The sequence below is a fragment of the Thunnus albacares genome, chromosome 19, assembly GCF_914725855.1.
Source record: "Thunnus albacares chromosome 19, fThuAlb1.1, whole genome shotgun sequence".
In the NCBI taxonomy this organism is placed as follows: Eukaryota; Metazoa; Chordata; class Actinopteri; order Scombriformes; family Scombridae; genus Thunnus; species Thunnus albacares.
Window position 1 is genome coordinate 8463596 of NC_058124.1, and position 19396 is coordinate 8482991.

General features: G+C 40.9%; 3 protein-coding genes across 3 annotated transcripts; all 3 read left to right on the top strand.

Moving 5' to 3' along the window:
• The first annotated feature begins 3371 nt into the window (after positions 1 to 3371).
• On the top strand, positions 3372 to 7653 carry zbtb8b (zinc finger and BTB domain containing 8B). Its single transcript, XM_044336267.1, has 5 exons — positions 3372 to 3489; positions 4109 to 4300; positions 4670 to 5585; positions 5798 to 5976; positions 6871 to 7653. Exons 2-5 carry the CDS (start codon positions 4127 to 4129, stop codon positions 7183 to 7185), a joined length of 1584 nt encoding a protein of 527 aa, XP_044192202.1. The 5' UTR covers positions 3372 to 3489; positions 4109 to 4126; the 3' UTR covers positions 7186 to 7653.
• A 307-nt stretch (positions 7654 to 7960) lies between these two features.
• Positions 7961 to 10940, top strand: LOC122970197 (tissue alpha-L-fucosidase-like). The gene is made up of 7 exons (XM_044336268.1): positions 7961 to 8547; positions 8879 to 9013; positions 9216 to 9459; positions 9545 to 9745; positions 9830 to 10020; positions 10114 to 10213; positions 10309 to 10940. The coding sequence occupies exons 1-7, from the start codon at positions 8174 to 8176 to the stop codon at positions 10444 to 10446; spliced, it is 1383 nt and encodes a 460-aa protein (XP_044192203.1). The 5' UTR covers positions 7961 to 8173; the 3' UTR covers positions 10447 to 10940.
• Positions 10941 to 13603: 2663 nt separating this feature from the next.
• Positions 13604 to 18878, top strand: LOC122970193 (tissue alpha-L-fucosidase-like). Its single transcript, XM_044336261.1, has 8 exons — positions 13604 to 14146; positions 14257 to 14391; positions 16575 to 16712; positions 16860 to 16965; positions 17072 to 17272; positions 17648 to 17838; positions 18190 to 18289; positions 18410 to 18878. Exons 1-8 carry the CDS (start codon positions 13800 to 13802, stop codon positions 18542 to 18544), a joined length of 1353 nt encoding a protein of 450 aa, XP_044192196.1. The 5' UTR covers positions 13604 to 13799; the 3' UTR covers positions 18545 to 18878.
• Positions 18879 to 19396: the final 518 nt, after the last annotated feature.

Genomic DNA, 19396 nt, shown 5'->3' on the forward strand with positions numbered 1-19396 from the left:
TGTGCTACCGGAAGCTTGCGGTCTGGGACGCCTCCATTTACTACTCTGCTCTGGTGCTAAATATACAATAATAAAAAGGCTAGCAGATTTATTTCAGACTGTGATACATTTCCTCTCCAGTGAGGGAAGAAGGGACTAAGCGAGAGACAGACGTCTCCAGATCACTGAGGAACATTAAGTGATAATTACAGAGAAAGATAGACAGAAAGAGAGAGACGAGGTTTCCCCCTCTCGCTTTTCTCTTCCTCTTCCTCTGCCACCACAGAGGAGAGTGGCGTCTCCAAACTAAAGAGGGGCGCCCGCTGTATTAGACTCCCAATGATTGGCTATGATTGCATTATCTGATCCCATGAGGGATAAAAGGACAGCAAAACACACACACATACATAAACACACCACATGCCTGTATTTCATTGCCCAGTGATCACTGCCTCTTCAGAAGTCAAACATGGCTTTTTTGAAAACATATTTAGACATGTAGCCATAAAAGAAAATATGATTCAAATTCAAACATTGTCTTTATCTTTTTCAAGTCAGTTTTCTGACACACACAGCCATGCACACGCACACACACATACTCCCTTATGTACTCGACTTCACCACCAGTCCACCGCACTCCTTTCAAAGCTCTTTGATCCCCGGTCGAGGGTCCTCTCCGCGGTGCCTCTGTCTGAATTCCAGAGATTCTGGGATAATTCAAACGTTTCACGGCACATACTTCGTCCCCCCAGGAGACAGCGGCAGAGATGGAAAATGCCACCACGGTCCCCGGCTCTCTCTCCCTCCATTGTCCCTAGTCTTTAATCAGGCCCTCTCTGTGGCTCGCGCTGCCACCGTGGTGTGTTGTCTCAGCCTGGGAAAATGCCGGCCTAAGTGGCTGTTATGTGCTGAGGCACAGACCACAGGGACCTAGAGGGGTGCTGCTGGAGCCCTCTGTGCCAGCCGTGGGTCTCAGAGTGGCTAACACACACAATGAGTGAGGTCCCAAATCTGGATGCAGCCTTACATAACAGCCATTCTTACATCTATTTACTCTTTAGACTAGGTTTTGATCAGTAAATCATACAGCATCATAATCACAGGCATGAGCCAAAACACATCATAAATCATGCATATTATTTGTTCCTAAACAGTTGCAGGGTGTAAACTAGCATTAAATTGCCACACAGATAGGGCAGTATTGTAGAAAGCCCAGTGTGATTGCTTGGCTGTGAAAGGTCTGTGGAGAGGGAGTTTCCTGCCCTTGTGTCAACAGATGATCAAAACAAAGGCCTTGTGTTTCCCTGAGTCAGAGCGAAAAGAAGGTCAGCAACCAGAGCTACCTCAGAGCTCAACCCAACTTTGCTTTGTTTTGGGATGGACTTGTGTTAGGGCTGGGCAGCTGGGTCAACTGACGGTTGGCCTGCCTTCAGCCGGACACAACGCTCCATCAGGTCAGGTTTACAAGGACTGAGTCAAACCCTCTGGTTTATACTAGTTTATATTTAGTGCTTATAAGCATGAATAGAGTTTTTATGAGGTGCCATAAATTTCATTTTCAAAAGAGGGTGAGTATGGAGGCTCGTGTACGCCTACCCTGTGGTTTCTCCAGGCCACCACGAAGCCTTTGTATTCGTCCTGTTTGCCATGGGAAAATATCTGAAACAAATAAGTCGCCTGGTCGGCACCCATCAGTGTAAAAAACACTTCTAAGAGCTGTGGATTGTGCTGAGAGGGTGTGGCGCAGCACTGAACGAACTACTTGTTTACTCCTCCTATGTCCGAAAATAAAAAAGGGAACTATTTTTTCTCTGAAATGGAAGGCAAATAAACAAGTATTCTTGAGCAGACAATTTAGGCAGGCGCGAGCAGCCTGCGGTTGTGCAGCGGCATGCTGGACTTGGTATGAAAAGGGGGGCAACACTTTGAGGTTGGTTCCACACAGCAACATCATCATTGTCATCATCACTATCAATGAGCTGGAATGAGGAATAACAGACATAACTCAAATATTATCAAATCTAAAGTGAAAAAAAACCCCAAACTCAATTACCATCTTTTATATATCTAAATGGGATTAATATAGCCTACTTGTATTTTAGCTGCTCAGTAATAAAACATTTTATTCTTTTCCACATAATGTATTAATGCAGTGTTTTATATTGTGATTTTTTTTCTTTAGTCCATATGCTGTTATTGGATCTCTTTTCCAACCAGCTAATTAGTTTGTTGTTCGTCTGTCATGAAAATGTCATATATGTTCATTCCTGCTAGAGGTATGTCATTGGGGCCAAATTAAAGGGTAATCTGTCTATTTTATCCATATTTTAGAGATTTACAATGGCATTGCAGCTGACTAGTGTGAGTTTATTTAGCCTGCTGGAAATAAGCACTTGCATATTGTTGATCACAGTGTTTAAACTCTCTTTTAATTTAATTAATTTGTGGTTCAGTCTTGCTCAAGTAAACGTTGGCATGCTGTGTACAATTAATATTACCATGCACCAGGGTTATGCTATCATTTCATAACATACCATAACACACAGATGCAGATAAAATGCAAAATGCAGGCTCCTCTGTATCCCTTACCAAATATAATTTGATAATCCTATAAAACAGTGGTAGACAAATAGTGGCCCGTGGGCCAAATCCGGTCCTCCAGCACAAATATTTGGCTCCCTGAAATTTTTAATGTGTGAATTCTAACACTGTTTTAATTACAATTATTTTTTACAGAAATGGTGCGTTGATGCCATTTTTTGTAAGTCGACAACAACAGAATTTTCAGTCAACCACAGGAGCAGGCCGCTGTTTATCGTGTGTGGATAACCAATACAGTATGTCTCTGGTCTCCAAGTGCAACACAGAACATAGATTCACATATGAGTCACTTTTAGTCAAATAAGTATTAAAATAAGTTGCTAGCCTTTGCTTACTAATAGGAAAAATAAAAATAAATGAACAAAACACATGGCCCTGTGTTTCCACTGTGCTGGTTAACGACCCTCCAATGAAAATCCTGAAAAATCTGGCTTATGCAGTTGAACCTAATCGCTGACCTCTGTTATAAAATATTGTTAACATATAATATTACAGGAGGATCATACCACAGGAGATAGCATCAGAGTTAGTATAAACTGAGCAAGATTTGAGACTTTTCTATGATTTGTAATCTAACCACAAGATAAGGACACTGACATTTTCTAATATAAAATTATATACTTTAATTTAGACCAAATTGTAATTATAATTTAGTGCCTGCGATCTGTTATCCTGACTTTCAAGATTAATTTCTGAACTTTATTAAACAACAGTGAGTCATTTACACTCACGTGAGTTTGGCTATAGGCCACACCTCCTTCGCCCTCTGATTGGACACATGAAAAACGTCATTGTTTGCTGAAAGCGGAAGTTGTTGGCCAATGTAGACAATGGCACAATGAGCCCTGCAAGTCTCTATCGTTGTATTCTGTTAAAGGTTTTGTCACTTTCAGACGCGTAATTAGACAGGTGAGACGGTATTATATGATTTTTTATACCTCTTGGCGAGTATACGTGCTTTGTAAAGTGCAGCCTGTGGTGTTAGTTCTGTTTTCTTTAACAAAGTATCGCCAGCTAGCTACTTAGCGCTAGCAACACAAGCTAGCTTGTAAGTAAACACAAAGTAGAGCTATTTGACAGTTAACTTTTCATATTATGTCGTCTGTCAAACGTGTGTCTGCTTTTATATTTAATCAGCAGTGACTTAATGCACATCAATGCACATTAAATCATTGATGAAGCTTTCAGTCCTTTACATGAAACCTATTTTGATCTGGTACCATAATAACTACTTAACAATAATGTTGTTTATGTGTAATATGTGGTTGCCTCTTGAACAATAAAATCTGAAAAAAATCTATACTGATTATCTGTCTTATTGTATAAAACATGGTGATGGTGATGTGACACTTGATGGAAACATCAGTAACAAAATTGAGGCGTCAGAGGTTTTTTTTCTCTCTCTCTTATGGTGGTTGGTTTATTTTGGATTAAAAGTTTGGAACTACAGGACCAAACAATCCAATATTAGGCTCTTTTGTTGTTTCCTTCACAAAGTGGCATCTCTCTTTTCACTCTCTCCTGACAGGTGTACTGAGGTGTAGACATGGATGTGCCTTGCTACCTGCCCAAACTGCTTTTTGAGCTCAATGAGCAGCGTAAGCGGGACTTCTTCTGTGACTGCAGCATCCTTGTAGAGGGCCGTGTCTTCAAGGCCCATCGTAATGTGCTGTTTGCAGGGAGTGGCTACTTTCGGGCTCTTCTGGTTCACTATCTGCAGGTAGGAGAAGCTTACATTAGTGTTTGCTCATGCTCCCACCCCCCACCCCCCCCAAGTGTGATTTTGGGCATGATATCTGAAGATAACATATGATTAGATGTGAAATCTAATGAACTGGTCAACAAAAATATATGTAGTATTATTAGAATTTACAGATCTGTTATATCAGGAAAGCCACTGCTGCAAGATGAATCCATACTCTAAATATCATCTCATAAATTTCATTATCGTTAAAGGCTTGCAAAGGAAACCAGATTAAAGAGTTATTAAATTATTAAAAAAAAAAAAAAAAAGTCTGCTCTCTAAACACCACAATTCATATTTTCATGTAAAGTAAGTCCTGAACTAACTGCGTTGATCTCTTTTCAGGATAATGGACAGCGCTACAGCACAGCATCGCTGGACATTGTTACAGCTGATGCCTTCTCTATTATCCTGGACTTCCTTTATTCTGGCCGCTTGGCCCTGAACAGGAGTAATGTCATTGAGGTGATGTCAGCAGCCAGCTACCTGCAGATGACTGATCTGGTGAACTTTTGTAAAGGATACATCCGCTCATCTTTGGAAATATGCAACAAGGACAAAGAGAGTAACACAGAGAAGGAGAACCAGGTACAGGATGAAAGGATGGGTCCTGCAGATAGTGGCACTCCTCCTGCAGCTATCTCCAGTGGAGCAGGGGCTGCGCAGCCTCATTCACAGGTTGCAGAGGCAGATAGAGGGTTGGATTTGGGTCCGGAGTCTGCTACTTCAGCTAGAACCCCCTTGTCTCTCCCTGTCACCACCCCTCCAGGCACCAGCAGGGACATGGACCGCGACTACCATTCCAGGGAGGAGTTTGCATCTGGGAGTGAAGGACAGAAGGGGCACTTGGATCAGACTAACCTCTCATCTTCCTCATCCTCTGCTTTGACCCCAGAGTTAGTGAACCCAAAGATAGAGTATGACCCTGATGAGGAACTTATGGAGTCCCCTGACACCAAAGACCTCACCTCATATCCTGGGCCTTCGCTCCATAATCCCCATCATAGCAGGCTACTTCCCCCAAGTCCCTCCCCCTCCAACGAGCGCTCCCCATTGGGATACAGCCCTTCCTTTAATGCCAGGCAGCTGATGGAGATGCTGGCCAGAGGGGAAGGCCCCAGTTCTCTGGGGGACCGAGTGGGGCAGCGCTTTACCCAAGGACTAGGTAGCAGCACAGGAGGAGGCAGAATGGATGAAGGTTTGGGGTATATGGGATCATCCATCATGGAGATCCAATCTGATTGGCTTGGAGAGGACACAGGTAACTGGCAAGATCAACTAGGTGAACTGATTGTATGCCATTCCATTAAATGACCCGAGGTTACATATTTCCTTGTAAGCTTAAAAATACATTTTGAAACTAATACTATATTTCATTCAGTAGATTGTCAAATAGAGAAGTAAGGCTTCACATTTTGCAGCGCTCTCCTGTTAAAGTAAATCTGAACTGTTGGCCTCTCTCGCCCCCTGCAGGTGATGGCTTAGTAGTGCCAGTGAAACTCCACAAGTGCCCGTATTGCCCATACACTGCCAAGCAGAAAGGAATCATGAAGAGACACATTCGTTGTCACACAGGAGAGAGGCCCTTCCCCTGTCCCATGTGTGGCAAGAGGTTCACAAGGCAGGAGCACCTTCGCAGCCACGCCCTCAGTGTAAGAACTCAGTGTGGCTTAGACTGCAAGATAATCAGCCTAATTTCGATAATAACACACCATCTAACTTTGCTTTGTAGGCTTCAAAGTCAAAAGTAGTGGCTGATTACAAAAGTCAATTAAAGAAGGAATTACACAACTACTAATATGCCCTTTTGTGATAATTTGTGCTTCTTAATTCCATCTATTCTGTAAATGTAGCCTGTTTATGATGTACCCTGTTCAACAAAAAACCCTGTCTTGGTCTTCTGTTTTTTGTCCAAATATTACTATTATTATTAATTCTCTTTGTCAGTTGTAATCAGTGCTGGGTCTTTTGATGGCAAATTAGACCTGTGGTATTTACAAAATACAAGACAAAAGCAAGGAATTCCTGGATAAGGGCATAAAGGTTGTTTTTTTTTTAAAATCAGACATGCACAAGACCAAAGACTGTTTTTGCTGAGCTGAGATGATGGGATCAAATGACAAATCAACAGAAAAGGAATTCACTTGTTTTCTTTTTTAACCTGCTTTTATTTTAGATTTTATTGTTTATTGTTGTGTGAAATTGTAAAAGGGTAATTATTTGTTCTAGTGTTGTAATTTACAGACTAAATCCTGTTGTCGTGGTTGCATGAGAACAGTAATTAATACATAGTTAAGCTAAATTGGTTAGTACAAAACCAGTTGGAACCAGTAATGTTAACAGTTTGTTGTAACCAGTAATTAGCTGCTGTTTTGGTTCCCCCTGTTGATTGTGTTTTGTGTATAGTGAAGTAAGTATAACAAGCAGAATTTTCTATTTTTATGGCCCCTGGTATGTTGTTTTTCCTCACCTATAATAAATAAAAATTCGGTCTTTCCTGTGCAAAATGATTTATACTGCTATCTGTTTTTGTTGACCATTGACAGGTCCACAGACACTACTGGTCGGTATCATGCAAGAGCTGCAGGCGAACCTTCACAGGATCGAGTGTTTCCCCAGGACTCCGGCGCTTCGGCATCTGCGACAGCTGCAACTGTGTGACCACCACACATGACGATTCTGCCCCTGTTCACCCTGCCAGCCAACCGGAGCCCATGGACCGTGCAGACGGGGGTACAGATTGGTCCAGCTTTATGGATGATGTAGACGAGGTGGAGGTCGGCAGAGTGGAGGACTTAGTGGAGAAACAGATGCTTGAAAGGCAGCTGGCTGTCTGTACTGATGTAGGTCACACACTGTGAATCTGAAGTCCACTGTACTCTGAGAAGAAAACCATTCCTTGAACTGCTTCTGCTGTTCTGTTTCCAACTGTGGCCATACTGTTATTGCTATTAAATTATTACTGTATGATTAATTTATTTATTGATGCATTCATAACCAGAAAATCCAAACCTTTTGACATCAGGAGCAAGCAGATTTCATGTTTTTTTAATCATAAATATGGTCTTTAATGTCATGTTCACATCTTTGCACATAATTTCTCTATATGTACTGTGTATATAGAAATGATTTGCCTGTCACAACAGTAGTTTCTAGTTTACTTACTTTGTACTTTCTAGTTTTTTTGGATTATACAGAGGGTAAAAACAGTAGCTTGATTTTACATGTTTTGTTTTATCCAAAATGGTGACAGTTCACAGATAAAATAAGCTTTAGGGTTATAACAGGGCCATTGTGGATAATGTTGCAATAAATGGCCTTAATCTAAATTGCGTATGTGCATTTGCTTTTCACTTGCAGATATGTGTTAATCTTATGATATACAGTATGTACATCTCCTTGCTGTAGTTCATCAACCTGCAGTATTATAATGTGAAAAAGCTGTTTATGCCCTCTAGTGTATGAGCCCACACTAGATATCTAAAGTCTGCCATTAGTAAGTGAATTCACAGGCTTTTGCAATATGGAGCAACAGACTACCTTATAAATTATAAAGTTTTAAATCAAAACGTTTGTTCTGATTTATTTTTTATTGGAGTTGCAGAAAATGTGTAACTGAGTCAATTTTACATAGGACGGACGATATAGTTTTTTTAAAAAAGCCATTTCTCCTTGTTGTAGCAACTGAGCCACCAGATGGCGACTACACTGTTTGCCCTTCCCATAAAAGTATGCAGAGGTGTTTTATGCTTGTTGTCGCCACTAGTAAAGGTGGACTCACCTGTTGCGTGTGACTATATTCAAGTAGTAAGAGCTTCTTCATCGGGACAGTTTTATTCATGAGTCATCATGTCGCTTCGAATGCGACCTACATGTATTCTCACTGTGATATGTTCATTTCCTCTTCTGATGATGGGACCTGGATGCGCAGCGCGGTACACAGCCAACTGGACCAGTCTGGATGCCAGACCCCTTCCCCGGTGGTTCGACGAAGCTAAAATCGGGGTTTTCGTTCACTGGGGGGTATTCTCGGTCCCTGGCTTTGGTCAGTATAGTGAGTGGTTCTGGTACTGGTGGCAGTCCAAAAAACGAGCAGAAGAAGTCGAGTTCATGCAGAAAAACTATCCGCCGGGCTTTAAATACACGGATTTTGCGCCCGAGTTTCGCGCAGAATTTTTTGACCCGGAAAACTGGGCAGATATTTTCCAAGACTCTGGAGCCAGGTATGGTCACCAGCTCTCTTCCTGTATCAACAGGTGTTTGCATAGCGCCATAAAATGTGCACAAACCTATTTGTTTTTTTTTGACTACAGCACGTCCCTTTTGTTGGCACTGTTTGCTTAGTCACAGCCACCTGCAAAGTGTCTTGTATAAGGCTTGCAGTCACAGTGTTATCAAGAGTATAATAATCAGAATGCAGTATTATAGTAGATAGAAGAATCTGTGTGTCTCTTACTTGTTCTAGGCACTTAGTCATTTTTGACAGAATATCTGCTCATTTCCTTGATCCTGAAATGTTTGTGGGCATTTATGTGTATGTGATTGACTTTACAGGTATGTGGTATTCACGTCCAAACACCATGAAGGTTTCACAAACTGGCCCTCGGCAGACTCATGGAACTGGAACTCAGGGGATGTGGGTCCTCACCGGGACCTGGTGGGAGAACTGGCTGCAGCTGTCAGAAAGAGGTGACTGATCAGGAGAATGATTCTGTTTTCTAACGTTTATAAAAATCCAGCTTTTTCAACCTTTATTACTAATCTCTGTGGATTTGTTAAATTTAGTAAGCCAGCGTGAATTCTTTAAATCTGAAATAGTGAAAGTTTTCATCAGTTTATAATCACAATGGGTGACATAAAAGTAGAGTGAAACACCATTCTTGTTCAACAGGTCATTGCGTTTGGGTCTCTACCACTCGCTATATGAATGGTACCACCCGCTTTTCTTGTTGGATCAAGCCTCCGGATTCAAGACTCAGAATTTTGTTGCCCATAAGACTCTTCCAGAGTTAGTGAACCTTGTGATGACATACAAACCGGATCTTATCTGGTCTGATGGGGACTGGGAGGCACCGGATACCTACTGGAACTCCACCCAGTTCCTGGCCTGGCTCTACAATGACAGCCCAGTCAAGGTAAAAGGGTTTGCAGTTTGCAAAAGGGCAAAAATCTACTTCATCATGTCTGGCGTGATGTGGGCTTACTCTTATGTTTCTGTAGGATGTGGTGGTTACCAATGACAGGTGGGGTAAGGGCTGCTACTGCAAACACGGAGGCTACTACAACTGTGCTGACAGGTACACACCAGGTAAACTTCCACACCACAAATGGGAGAAATGCCAGTCCATTGACACCCGTTCCTGGGGCTACCGGAGAGACATGCAGCTCAGCGAACTCATGGACCTGCCGTCCATCATAAAGGTGGGAGGTTATAGTAGGTCATCTACAGCCATGTTGTGATTTAATACTTAGTGAGCTCACGTTCATCTGATTTCCTTTCCTCAGGACATGGTGTATGTGGTGGCAATGGGAGGAAACTACCTGCTGAATATCGGGCCAATGGCAGATGGTATGATTGCTCCAGTGTTTGAGGAGAGGCTGAGGGGACTCGGTGCCTGGTTGGGGATCAATGGGGAGGCCATCTATGCTTCCAAACCCTGGAGGGTCCAGACAGAGAACAGCACAGTCCAAGTCTGGTGGGATTGTATTTTAAAGTCATTTAATTATGTTGCAAAATAATGTAAATCCTGTAGTAGTTTGCTTCTTACAACTGTTTGCTCCCATCACAGGTATACTGCCAAAAATAGTACAGTTAATGCCATTATCCTTGGTTGGCCACCTAAACAAACACTTCAACTCACAACACCCAGGACATCTAAGGCCACAAGAGTAAGCCTTACACCTTTATGCCTATAAAGTTAATTACAGTCACCCTAATTTGACATAATCATAAACTGTACACACATCATCTTTTGCATTCACAGGTAACACTTTTGGACTATCCTGATGTACCACTGAAGTGGGCTCCAGTGACACAAACAACTGGGCTGATGGTCATCTTGCCTACTATGCCAGTATCGCCTGGAAATGCCTGGACACTGAAACTGGAGGGAGTAGCCTAACACTAGACAGTCATAACAAAATAAGGACAGTAGTTTTAGGTCAATGAGCATGACTGTTACACTGATCTCTGATAAAATATATACTTGATGTATGTGTGTTGAATTGTAAATGAAGTTAACAATAAGGTTTTAATGCCAGGGTCAAAAAATGATTTGATATGCTGTCAGAGCTCACAGAAAGATCAGCATTTCATGGCTGACCACATTCCCTCAGGTAATTTACTGCAAGGATAAAAGCTGGGTTCCATTGTTAGCCATGTAATATTAGCTGTCTCAGGATACTGTTGACATTCATATAATCTCAATAATTTTCTTAACTTTCTATAACATTTCTCAAAAAATTGAAAAAAGTTTTTCAATGAATATCTTGCCTCAATCACAGTGGAAAAGCCTTACACGTATAGACATATTTGTAGTCAATTTTGTTAGCCCAAGTTTCATATAAGGTTTTATAAAAAATAAATCACATGTACACAGTTGCATGTTGATGGTGATGTACTCTTTCCTCTTCATTTCAACCATACACGTTGTGGAAAAACCAAAGCTAGACATTTTTTCTACAGGTCCCAGAAACTTTCTAAATTAGATAATTCTTGTGTGAAAAGGGCACATAAAAGAGAAAAAATCAATTGATTTTGTATTTTGTATCCATCTTATTAATAAGAGAAGCACTACTAAGAAACATGTTTGTGCTACACCTCCACGTGTGTGTAATAACTGGCAATAAATCTGTGCCAAAAAATGGCGGATCTCTACCATTGCTTTATCCTCAGTATGTGTGTTTGTGAGTGCTGTTTGCAAGGATTGCACAACTGTTTTTTTTCTGATTGTTTAACACATAGGTGAGCAAAAATTGTCAGAAAATGCAAGAAATCACAAAGCCAACTGAAGAGGGCGACAAGCATTCGTCGATCTAATGCCCCAAATACAGAATAGAAGAAGAATATTATTTATGATTTGAGCTTGAGCTTTGTTTTCAGCAGAAATCGGGGATCTGCGGCGCTTCCCACCCGCCTGTTGGACTAGACTGTGACACATGGGGAAGTCGCCAGATTTAAGTGAGTTTGAGCGGGGCATGATAGTGGGTGCCAGGCGCGCCGGCTGCAGCATCTCGGAAACAGTCAACTTGTTGGGATTTTCAAAGACTGCAGTATCTCGAGTTTACAGGGAATGGCGTGAGAAGCAGAAGACCTCGAGTCACCGGGGATCCTGTGGGAGAAAACGTCTCGTCGACGAGAATGGTGAGAGGAGGATGGAGAGAGTGGTGGAGGCGAACAGCCAGGCTACGAGCGCACAGATCCAGGCTCTGTACAACTGCAGCGGAGAAAAGCCTATCTCACACGCAACCACCCTGCGGACCTTGAAGAGGCTGGGCTACAGCCGCAGAGCTCAGCGGAGAGATTCACTCCTCCGGGCCGGGCTGGAGGCTCCAACTGGGGACCAATCCTTCCCTGAGCAGCTTCAGTCTTCCACGGACTGCAGCAACGAGAATGACCCGGACACATGGATACAGTAAAAGTCTTGATACAAAGACAGCAATTAGGTTTTCACATCATTTCTATTTGTGGTGCCATATATAGATTTTGGTACAGTTGTCCAGTTTGTTTTTGAGAGGATCCATTTCTTTTTATTTTAAGTAATCAACTCTTCAAATAACATAAAATCTTTGTCCATTTGTTGCCTGCGAAATGAAAAATGTTTTTGTAATTGGATCACATTCTCATTGTTTCTCCTTATAAAATTCCCAATGTTTATCCAGAACACTGTGGTGTATTATAATGAAAGTGAAACTGATGGTAAATTCTTTCATTTTTTAATTAACTAAATCAGAAGGATGTTTAGTAAGATGACTAAACTTCTCCAGCATGTCTTACTGTAAATGTCTGGTTCAAAATGTTAAACTCTTACTTTTCAGAACCCTCATTTGACAGATTATTGAGACTTTCCATATTTAAATGCATAGGCAAGGTGAATGCAACATAAAGCAAAACTTTTGATTTGGTAGTTAACATGTCTGTCTATCATGCTTTGCAATGATTATTTGCAGGGGTGTGCATCATGGATGTATTATGGTGCAAACTGAGTTTCCAAAGTTGACAACATTTTTCTCACCCGAAAACGAAGAAAATAAGCAGTGCGTGGCACTTATGCACCTTACAACTCTACATTATGTACTTATTTTGCCATCAGCTTTTGCAGCTGTAAGATACAAAGCAAGTAACTGATATCATCCCCCCCCCCAGCACAACTTGGGCTATTTGAATATGTATGCAGCTGTATGCCATATGATATTGTAAATGGTTATAAGACCATGAAGCAAAAAGAAAAAGTAAAATGGAATTTGAATTAATAGCATTTTATTCATTTTTCAACAGAAAACTATGTGCAAGTGTTTGAATTCTTCACCCAAAAGCCTCAGGTAACAAACAAACAAGCAAATAAAGTCTCTTTTGAGACAAAAGCAGAACTATTTACAGTTTTATCTTTAGTGTCCACTCGTTTTTCTTAGTGATGCCACTCTGCACACAACAGTGCAGTCCAAGTGTGCGGGGGTGGCTGCATAGGCTAGGAATTAGTTGACACTATGTCTTTACTCACTTGATAAACTTAAGATAAACTTCGTGCAGCAATATGACTATTAACACAGGGTGATGTAGTTCCCCCCACCACTCCTTCCTCCAAAATATTTTTTTTGCAAATCTACACTGAGGTGATGATGACTGTGAAGCCAAGACAGTGACTTTGAGTTTTGGCATTGAAAATAAAATTTTGGCATTGAAAATAAAACCTGGACTGAAAAAAGAAACATTGGTACTGAAACACATGTACTGAAAATGTGTATGTATTAAAAAACATCAGAATTAAAAAAAATCTCAAAATGAAATAAGTAATAACATTCATATTTTATTAAAAGCTTGTTTTTTTTTTTTTTAAATAACTGATTTATTTTTCAGTGTAAATACAACTTTTTCCAATACAACTGTTTCAATGCCAGTCTTGTTTTTTCGGTTCCGGTTTTATTATAAAGTCACTGTCCTGGCTCCACACATCTGGACATAAGGCGACTAATTGCAGCCCTGATTTGTTCAATAAAGTTTTACAAAAAAAAATGTTCAATAAAGTTTCACTAAAAAAACAGATGAACGGAAAAACATAAAATTCATGTGATCACAGTCACATGATGAGAAACCTCCAGCAGGAGTATACATCCGTGATCACAACAAGAAGTGAAATAACATCGTATGATAGCTGCAACTGGAGCAGTTTAACATTATCGTAGATGCTAAACTGTTCGACTTCCTGTTGCACAAAGGTGTGCTCCCAGCTAGAAGTGTTTATAATCCGATGAAGTCATGCTAGCCCTAACATTAGTCGTTTTTGTCGGTGCTCTCGCATCTCTTACGGCGGCTCGTTACACTGCGGACTGGACCAGTCTGGACGCCAGACCGCTGCCTTCATGGTACGATGAGGCGAAGGTTGGCATTTTCATCCACTGGGGGGTGTTTTCTGTGCCCGGGTTTGATAGTGAGTGGTTCTGGTGGCACTGGCAGGGCCAAAAGCCTCCGGACCAGAAGTGTGTGAACTACATGTCAAAGAACTACCCGCCTGGGTTCAGTTACCCGGAGTTTGCACCCCAGTTTCACGCCCAGTTCTTCAACCCGGAGGAGTGGGCGGACATCTTCAAGGCTTCTGGTGCAAAGTGAGTATATTTCTCAAGGTGATGTTGACAGCTTCACTTCCTGGTATTGTGTGACATGCCTCTCATCTGGCTGACACAACTATTTAACTTATCTACTCTCTTAATTACAGATATGTCGTCCTGACTGCTAAACACCACGAAGGATTTACTAACTGGGCGTCTCCAAACTCCTGGAATTGGAATTCTGTTGATAATGGTCCTCACAGGGACCTTGTAGGAGACCTGGGAGAGGCAGTGCGCAAACGGTGGGCCCTCAAATGTTTTGTTACGAAGCTCAGGGAAAGTGTCCTGATACTAATCAATGCACAAACATAAATACAAACAATGGCAGTAAATGAAGGGCATAGTTTTAGTTATAACGTCTGTAGGGACGTTTTCTGTTATCGGATGGCACTTGCCCTCCATCTCTCTTTTCTCTTTCATATGCACACAGACATTAAAAGCCTGACTGCAAAAAGTTGAACTTTATTGAATATGTATTTGCTGATATAACACAGAAGTTTACAATAACTGCAATAAGAAAATGCATGTCTAGAAACCTGTAGGTAATGTGCTGCTCTGTTAGAACCAACTCTCTGCTGTAAGGTTTCCAGACTTCAGCTGAGTTTCTGCAGCTCTGTGCTTCTTTCACTTTGTTGATTGATATCTTTGAGTCTTCTCAAAAACTTCTACTTGTACTATATTTCATTCGACTCTTGAACTTATGGCTACATCTTTCACTGTGTTATCAGAGCTCTCCTGAGAGCCTGCACCTCACCTGTCTGTGTGTCTCTGCTGCTGCTCAGCATTGCCAGATGGGAAATGTGAAAGTATCGTACTAGAGGTTTAAAACTATCATATTTTGTGGAAAATTATCGTTCACAAGTCATAATCAAAATAACAAATAGGTGTAAATGTGTGATTTTCAGAAAACACATATTTATGAAGACGAAGAACTTTTTGACACCACCTACAAATCTAGCCATATCGTTTAAAAATAAAATGGCATAGTTATATGATGTGTGGAAGGGGGTAGTCTAGAAAGATGTCATGTGAGAAGATATGCATACAAGCACAGGCACAGGATCCATATTTTACTATCCTGATCATGTAGGGAAATTAATTAAAATGAGATAGCCTAGACTGATTACAACTACTAGCTAAATGTCTCAAAATGATCAAATTATCATACATTTTTGGGACTTTTGGCATTATTGATTGTACATCGTACAGACGGCAAAATTATGGTATAAATACGATAATTATTGAACATCTGGCAACACAGGTGCTGCTCAGGCTTCTGGTGACAGGATTTTCATAATGAAATAATGCCTACACATTCACAAACAAATCAGCTGGACAAGCTGCAGCTAATTTACCTTATAAATAATCCATGTTATTATGACCCATATGCAATAATTACTCATCCACTCTTTGAAAAGGGGAGGGATGGGGTTATATAAATATATATCCTAATAATGTCAAAGGAGATAAATGTTTGGATTGATTACAAGACATTCTTCTGAGATAAGCTCAGCTATTATTTACACGTCAGTTCTTTAGAAAGGACCTGATGTCTTAATTTGCTTTGGGAGGAATTTTCGCCCACAGTAATAAAGTTCTTTAATTAAACGACATGTCAGAGCTAACAACCACTTAATGCCTGAAATTTAAATATCCCCCATATCTCGCTCTTTCATTCTTTATCATAATAACCCACTTCTTGCGGAAAACACACTTGGCAACTGCAGAGGTCTTATCAGTAACATTATGAGTAGTTAAAATGGCAAGATTGTTTGAGAGGGGTAAAAATGTTGGTAGAGACAATTCAGGAAAAACTTGACATTGGTAGGGACATGTCCCTACAGTCCATAACCCAAATCTACACCCATATGGTATACACCCTTACCTGTTCAGCTGGCATATACCAACTTCTTTCTTAGACACTATTTGGTGGATATGTCTATAGGCCTTTTCCACAGTAGTGAAAGCAGAGGTGTAAATAATAACATTTAATTATGGCTAAATTCAATTCAGCTGCTTCAGTTTCAGAGTCCTGGTATTGTGCATGCTGGCTCCCTGTCACACTGTCATGGCCTGGACACTTGATTAGAACAGAGCCATCTTTAATATTATTAGTAACACCTGTGCTTTTATTATCATCATATCAAGTCATAATATCTGCTGTAAAAAGGCCTATTTACATGAGGAAAGCCTGCAGTCTAGTGTTCTAGGTAAAAAATGAATCTCTACACTCCAGATAACTGGACAACAGAATAAGACTTAACAATCAGTGTTGTGTTGCTGAATTTGTGGCTTGTTTATTTTATTTTTTCACTCAAGATGCCATCACTGCTGTTGACTTTCCTCTGTTTCAGTGCCTGAATTTTGCTTTATAATCTTACATCTGACCTGACAGAGTTGACGGTTTTGTAATTTACTTGTTTAGGTCCTTGCACTATGGACTCTATAACTCCTTGTATGAGTGGTTCCACCCTCTCTACCTGAATGATAAGAAGAATGGATTCAAAACACAGGATTTTGTGCTGCATAAACTACTGCCAGAGCTTTATAACATGGTTGTAAGGTGTGTATTGCCTACATTTCTACATCAGTTAATTACAGTTCTTGTTCATTCATTGCACTCGCATATGATTAGGTCATACTCAGTTGAACTGACATATGCCTGTTTGAGAGTACACCTTAATGCAACATGCTTCCTTTTGTCTTGCAGGTACAGACCTGAGGTGATCTGGTCTGACGGGGACTGGGAAGCACCTGACACCTACTGGAACTCCACCCAGTTCCTGGCCTGGCTCTATAATGACAGCCCTGTTAAAGCAAGTGTCTTTATGTCAAGGAAGCGATACATAACTGTGTGCGACTATTTGATTATTAATTGTTTCAGCAAGGTTACGTGTGCTTATCAGGTCTTCCCTGTCTTAGGATACTGTTGTGACCAATGACAGATGGGGAGCCGGCTGTGCCTGTAAACATGGTGGCTACTATAACTGTGAAGACAAGTATACTCCAGGCCAGCTGCCCGACCACAAGTGGGAGAAATGCACATCTGTGGACACGTTTTCCTGGGGCTATCGTCGGAACATGAAAATGAATGAACTAATGACCTTACCCACTATCATAGAGGTGAGTATATGTGATGGTATAATTATAAAATTGGTCATCAAATCTGTAACGACAGCTCAGCTCTTACAACTTTTCTGTATGACTCTCATACATGTAGAATATGGGCCATTTCTGCTCTTTTACACAGATTTTATGAGATGAATAGATGCATATTTTGATGTCCTGACCTGGATACATTTTGTATTTGTTATCTGCTATGGCTGTGTTTATTGCTGACATATAACTTGATGTGTGATTATCACTAGGTTTTGTTTTTTATTGCCTCAATCGTGTCATCTTAGTCAAGAGAACACTGACCAAAAATAAAGTCAGTAACATGTCCTGTGAAAGTGCCTGACGACTTGCTCTCCTCCTGCTCCTTTATGCCCGTTTCAGGATCTGGTTTACACTGTGGCACTGGGAGGTAACTACCTTCTGAATGTGGGTCCCACTCCTGATGGGATGATCCCAGCAGTGTTTGAGGAGAGGCTCCGGGGAGTTGGTGCCTGGCTAGAGGTCAACGGGGAGGCCATCTATGCTTCCAAACCCTGGAGGGTCCAGGCAGAGAACACCACTGTACCAGTCTGGTAAGAAGCAGGGAGAGCTGGATCATGACAAGCACTCTGTGATCCTGTAGTTTCAGATTTTTATAATTGAGAGCGGAAATGCCAAAAATCTTTGCTGAAGCTGTAAATTGCACCTCATGATGTGTTTACATATTGTATATTGGACAGAAGTTGACTGAAGATTCTCAGTTTAAGATCTGAATTGGCCTTGTCAAAGCCCCGTAGTCCTGATGTGAACGAGCAGCTGCTGAGCATTTTTAGATTAAAGTGCAGAATAAAGCTAAATATCTGCTGTAGTCATGTTTAAGTGATTGATTCAATAATGTATATGCAGATTATTGATAATGCTGTTATGGTCTCTGTTTTTTCTAGGTATACATCTAAAGGGAATTCTGTTTATGCCATTGTGACTACCAAACCCCCCAAATCCACATTGCAACTGTTGGAACCCAAAACATCATCAATCACCAAGGTAAATAGACTGAGATAATGTTTATGTTGTCTTCACACATTATAAAAACTCAATAGTAAAACCTTAATAAGAAAGATATTTAAGTTCACAACATGAATTTTGTCTTTGTCCCTTGTCCAGGTGACCTTGTTGGGGAATCCTAAGCCCTTGCCGTGGTCCCCAGTCTACCCCAATGCTGGCCTTATTGTCCTTTTGCCTGAACTGCCCAACACCCCAGGTCAGGCCTGGACACTCAAACTGGATGGTATCCTATGAGCCTTAAACACCTGAAGCTATATGGTTTGATATTCAGAATTTGATATACTCAGGTTTTCATTATGTTTGTAGGATAAGGGGAAAATTTATGCACTATAATTTTAAGGGACAAGGCTTGTGTAATGATTAGTATGTTTGCCAAAGTGAAAGAATGGAACACTCCTCTTCAATGGTTCCTTTGTTGCTCTGAGGACTTAAGGTTTAAAGTTTCAATGGCTCTTATTTTTGCTCTTTTTTAATGATTTTAATGGATTGACTGAATGAAAAGTGGAATCCGCTGTGCAGCTTCCTTTTAAAAGGGCTAAATAAAAGATGATTTGATTTGTCTGGTGAATGCTTATGTCACATGTCAGTGGTCTCAAAGGTTAATGCTACTGAGGAAAAGCTCTGGGGAAAGCAACCAACGTCAGAAGTTTTCACAACTAGGAGCAGCACTGAACAACAGGGCAAACTTTAAAATACTGTCGTTCCAAGGTCCACTTTCCTCAAGAATCCTTCAAAGCAAAGTCAAGAGGCAAAGTTGTCTCCTCTGTGAGTGATGGTACTTTAAGAATCCTTCAGGTCTCATCAGTCTGAGAATGTCTTTTTATACAAGTGTGAGTGAACCACTTCTCTTCGCACTCTACACCGTACAGCCATGACTGCGAACAAGATAACATGGGTACTTCTGGATAACTATTTGGTCATGTTTAATGTTTCTGTGCAGCACTTGTTAGCACTTTCGTTTTCAGCAAGTGTCTTGGGAGATCATTACTCATTCACTTCCACACGTTTATATTTTACTAACTGCTGACCTTTTGATTGTAATCTATTTCTTCTCTCACCTTGAGGCTACTTCTGCACACCATAACA

Coding starts and splice junctions, on each gene's coding strand:
- zbtb8b (XM_044336267.1), top strand. CDS start 4,127: ATGGATGTGCCTTGCTACCTGCCCAAACTGCTTTTTGAGCTCAATGAG. Junction 5,586..5,797: donor TTGGCTTGGAGAGGACACAG/GTAACTGGCAAG, acceptor CGCCCCCTGCAG/GTGATGGCTTAGTAGTGCCA. Junction 5,977..6,870: donor TTCGCAGCCACGCCCTCAGT/GTAAGAACTCAG, acceptor GACCATTGACAG/GTCCACAGACACTACTGGTC.
- LOC122970197 (XM_044336268.1), top strand. CDS start 8,174: ATGTCGCTTCGAATGCGACCTACATGTATTCTCACTGTGATATGTTCA. Junction 8,548..8,878: donor TTCCAAGACTCTGGAGCCAG/GTATGGTCACCA, acceptor TTGACTTTACAG/GTATGTGGTATTCACGTCCA. Junction 9,014..9,215: donor GCTGCAGCTGTCAGAAAGAG/GTGACTGATCAG, acceptor CTTGTTCAACAG/GTCATTGCGTTTGGGTCTCT.
- LOC122970193 (XM_044336261.1), top strand. CDS start 13,800: ATGCTAGCCCTAACATTAGTCGTTTTTGTCGGTGCTCTCGCATCTCTT. Junction 16,713..16,859: donor CTTTATAACATGGTTGTAAG/GTGTGTATTGCC, acceptor TTTGTCTTGCAG/GTACAGACCTGAGGTGATCT. Junction 18,290..18,409: donor AAACATCATCAATCACCAAG/GTAAATAGACTG, acceptor TCCCTTGTCCAG/GTGACCTTGTTGGGGAATCC.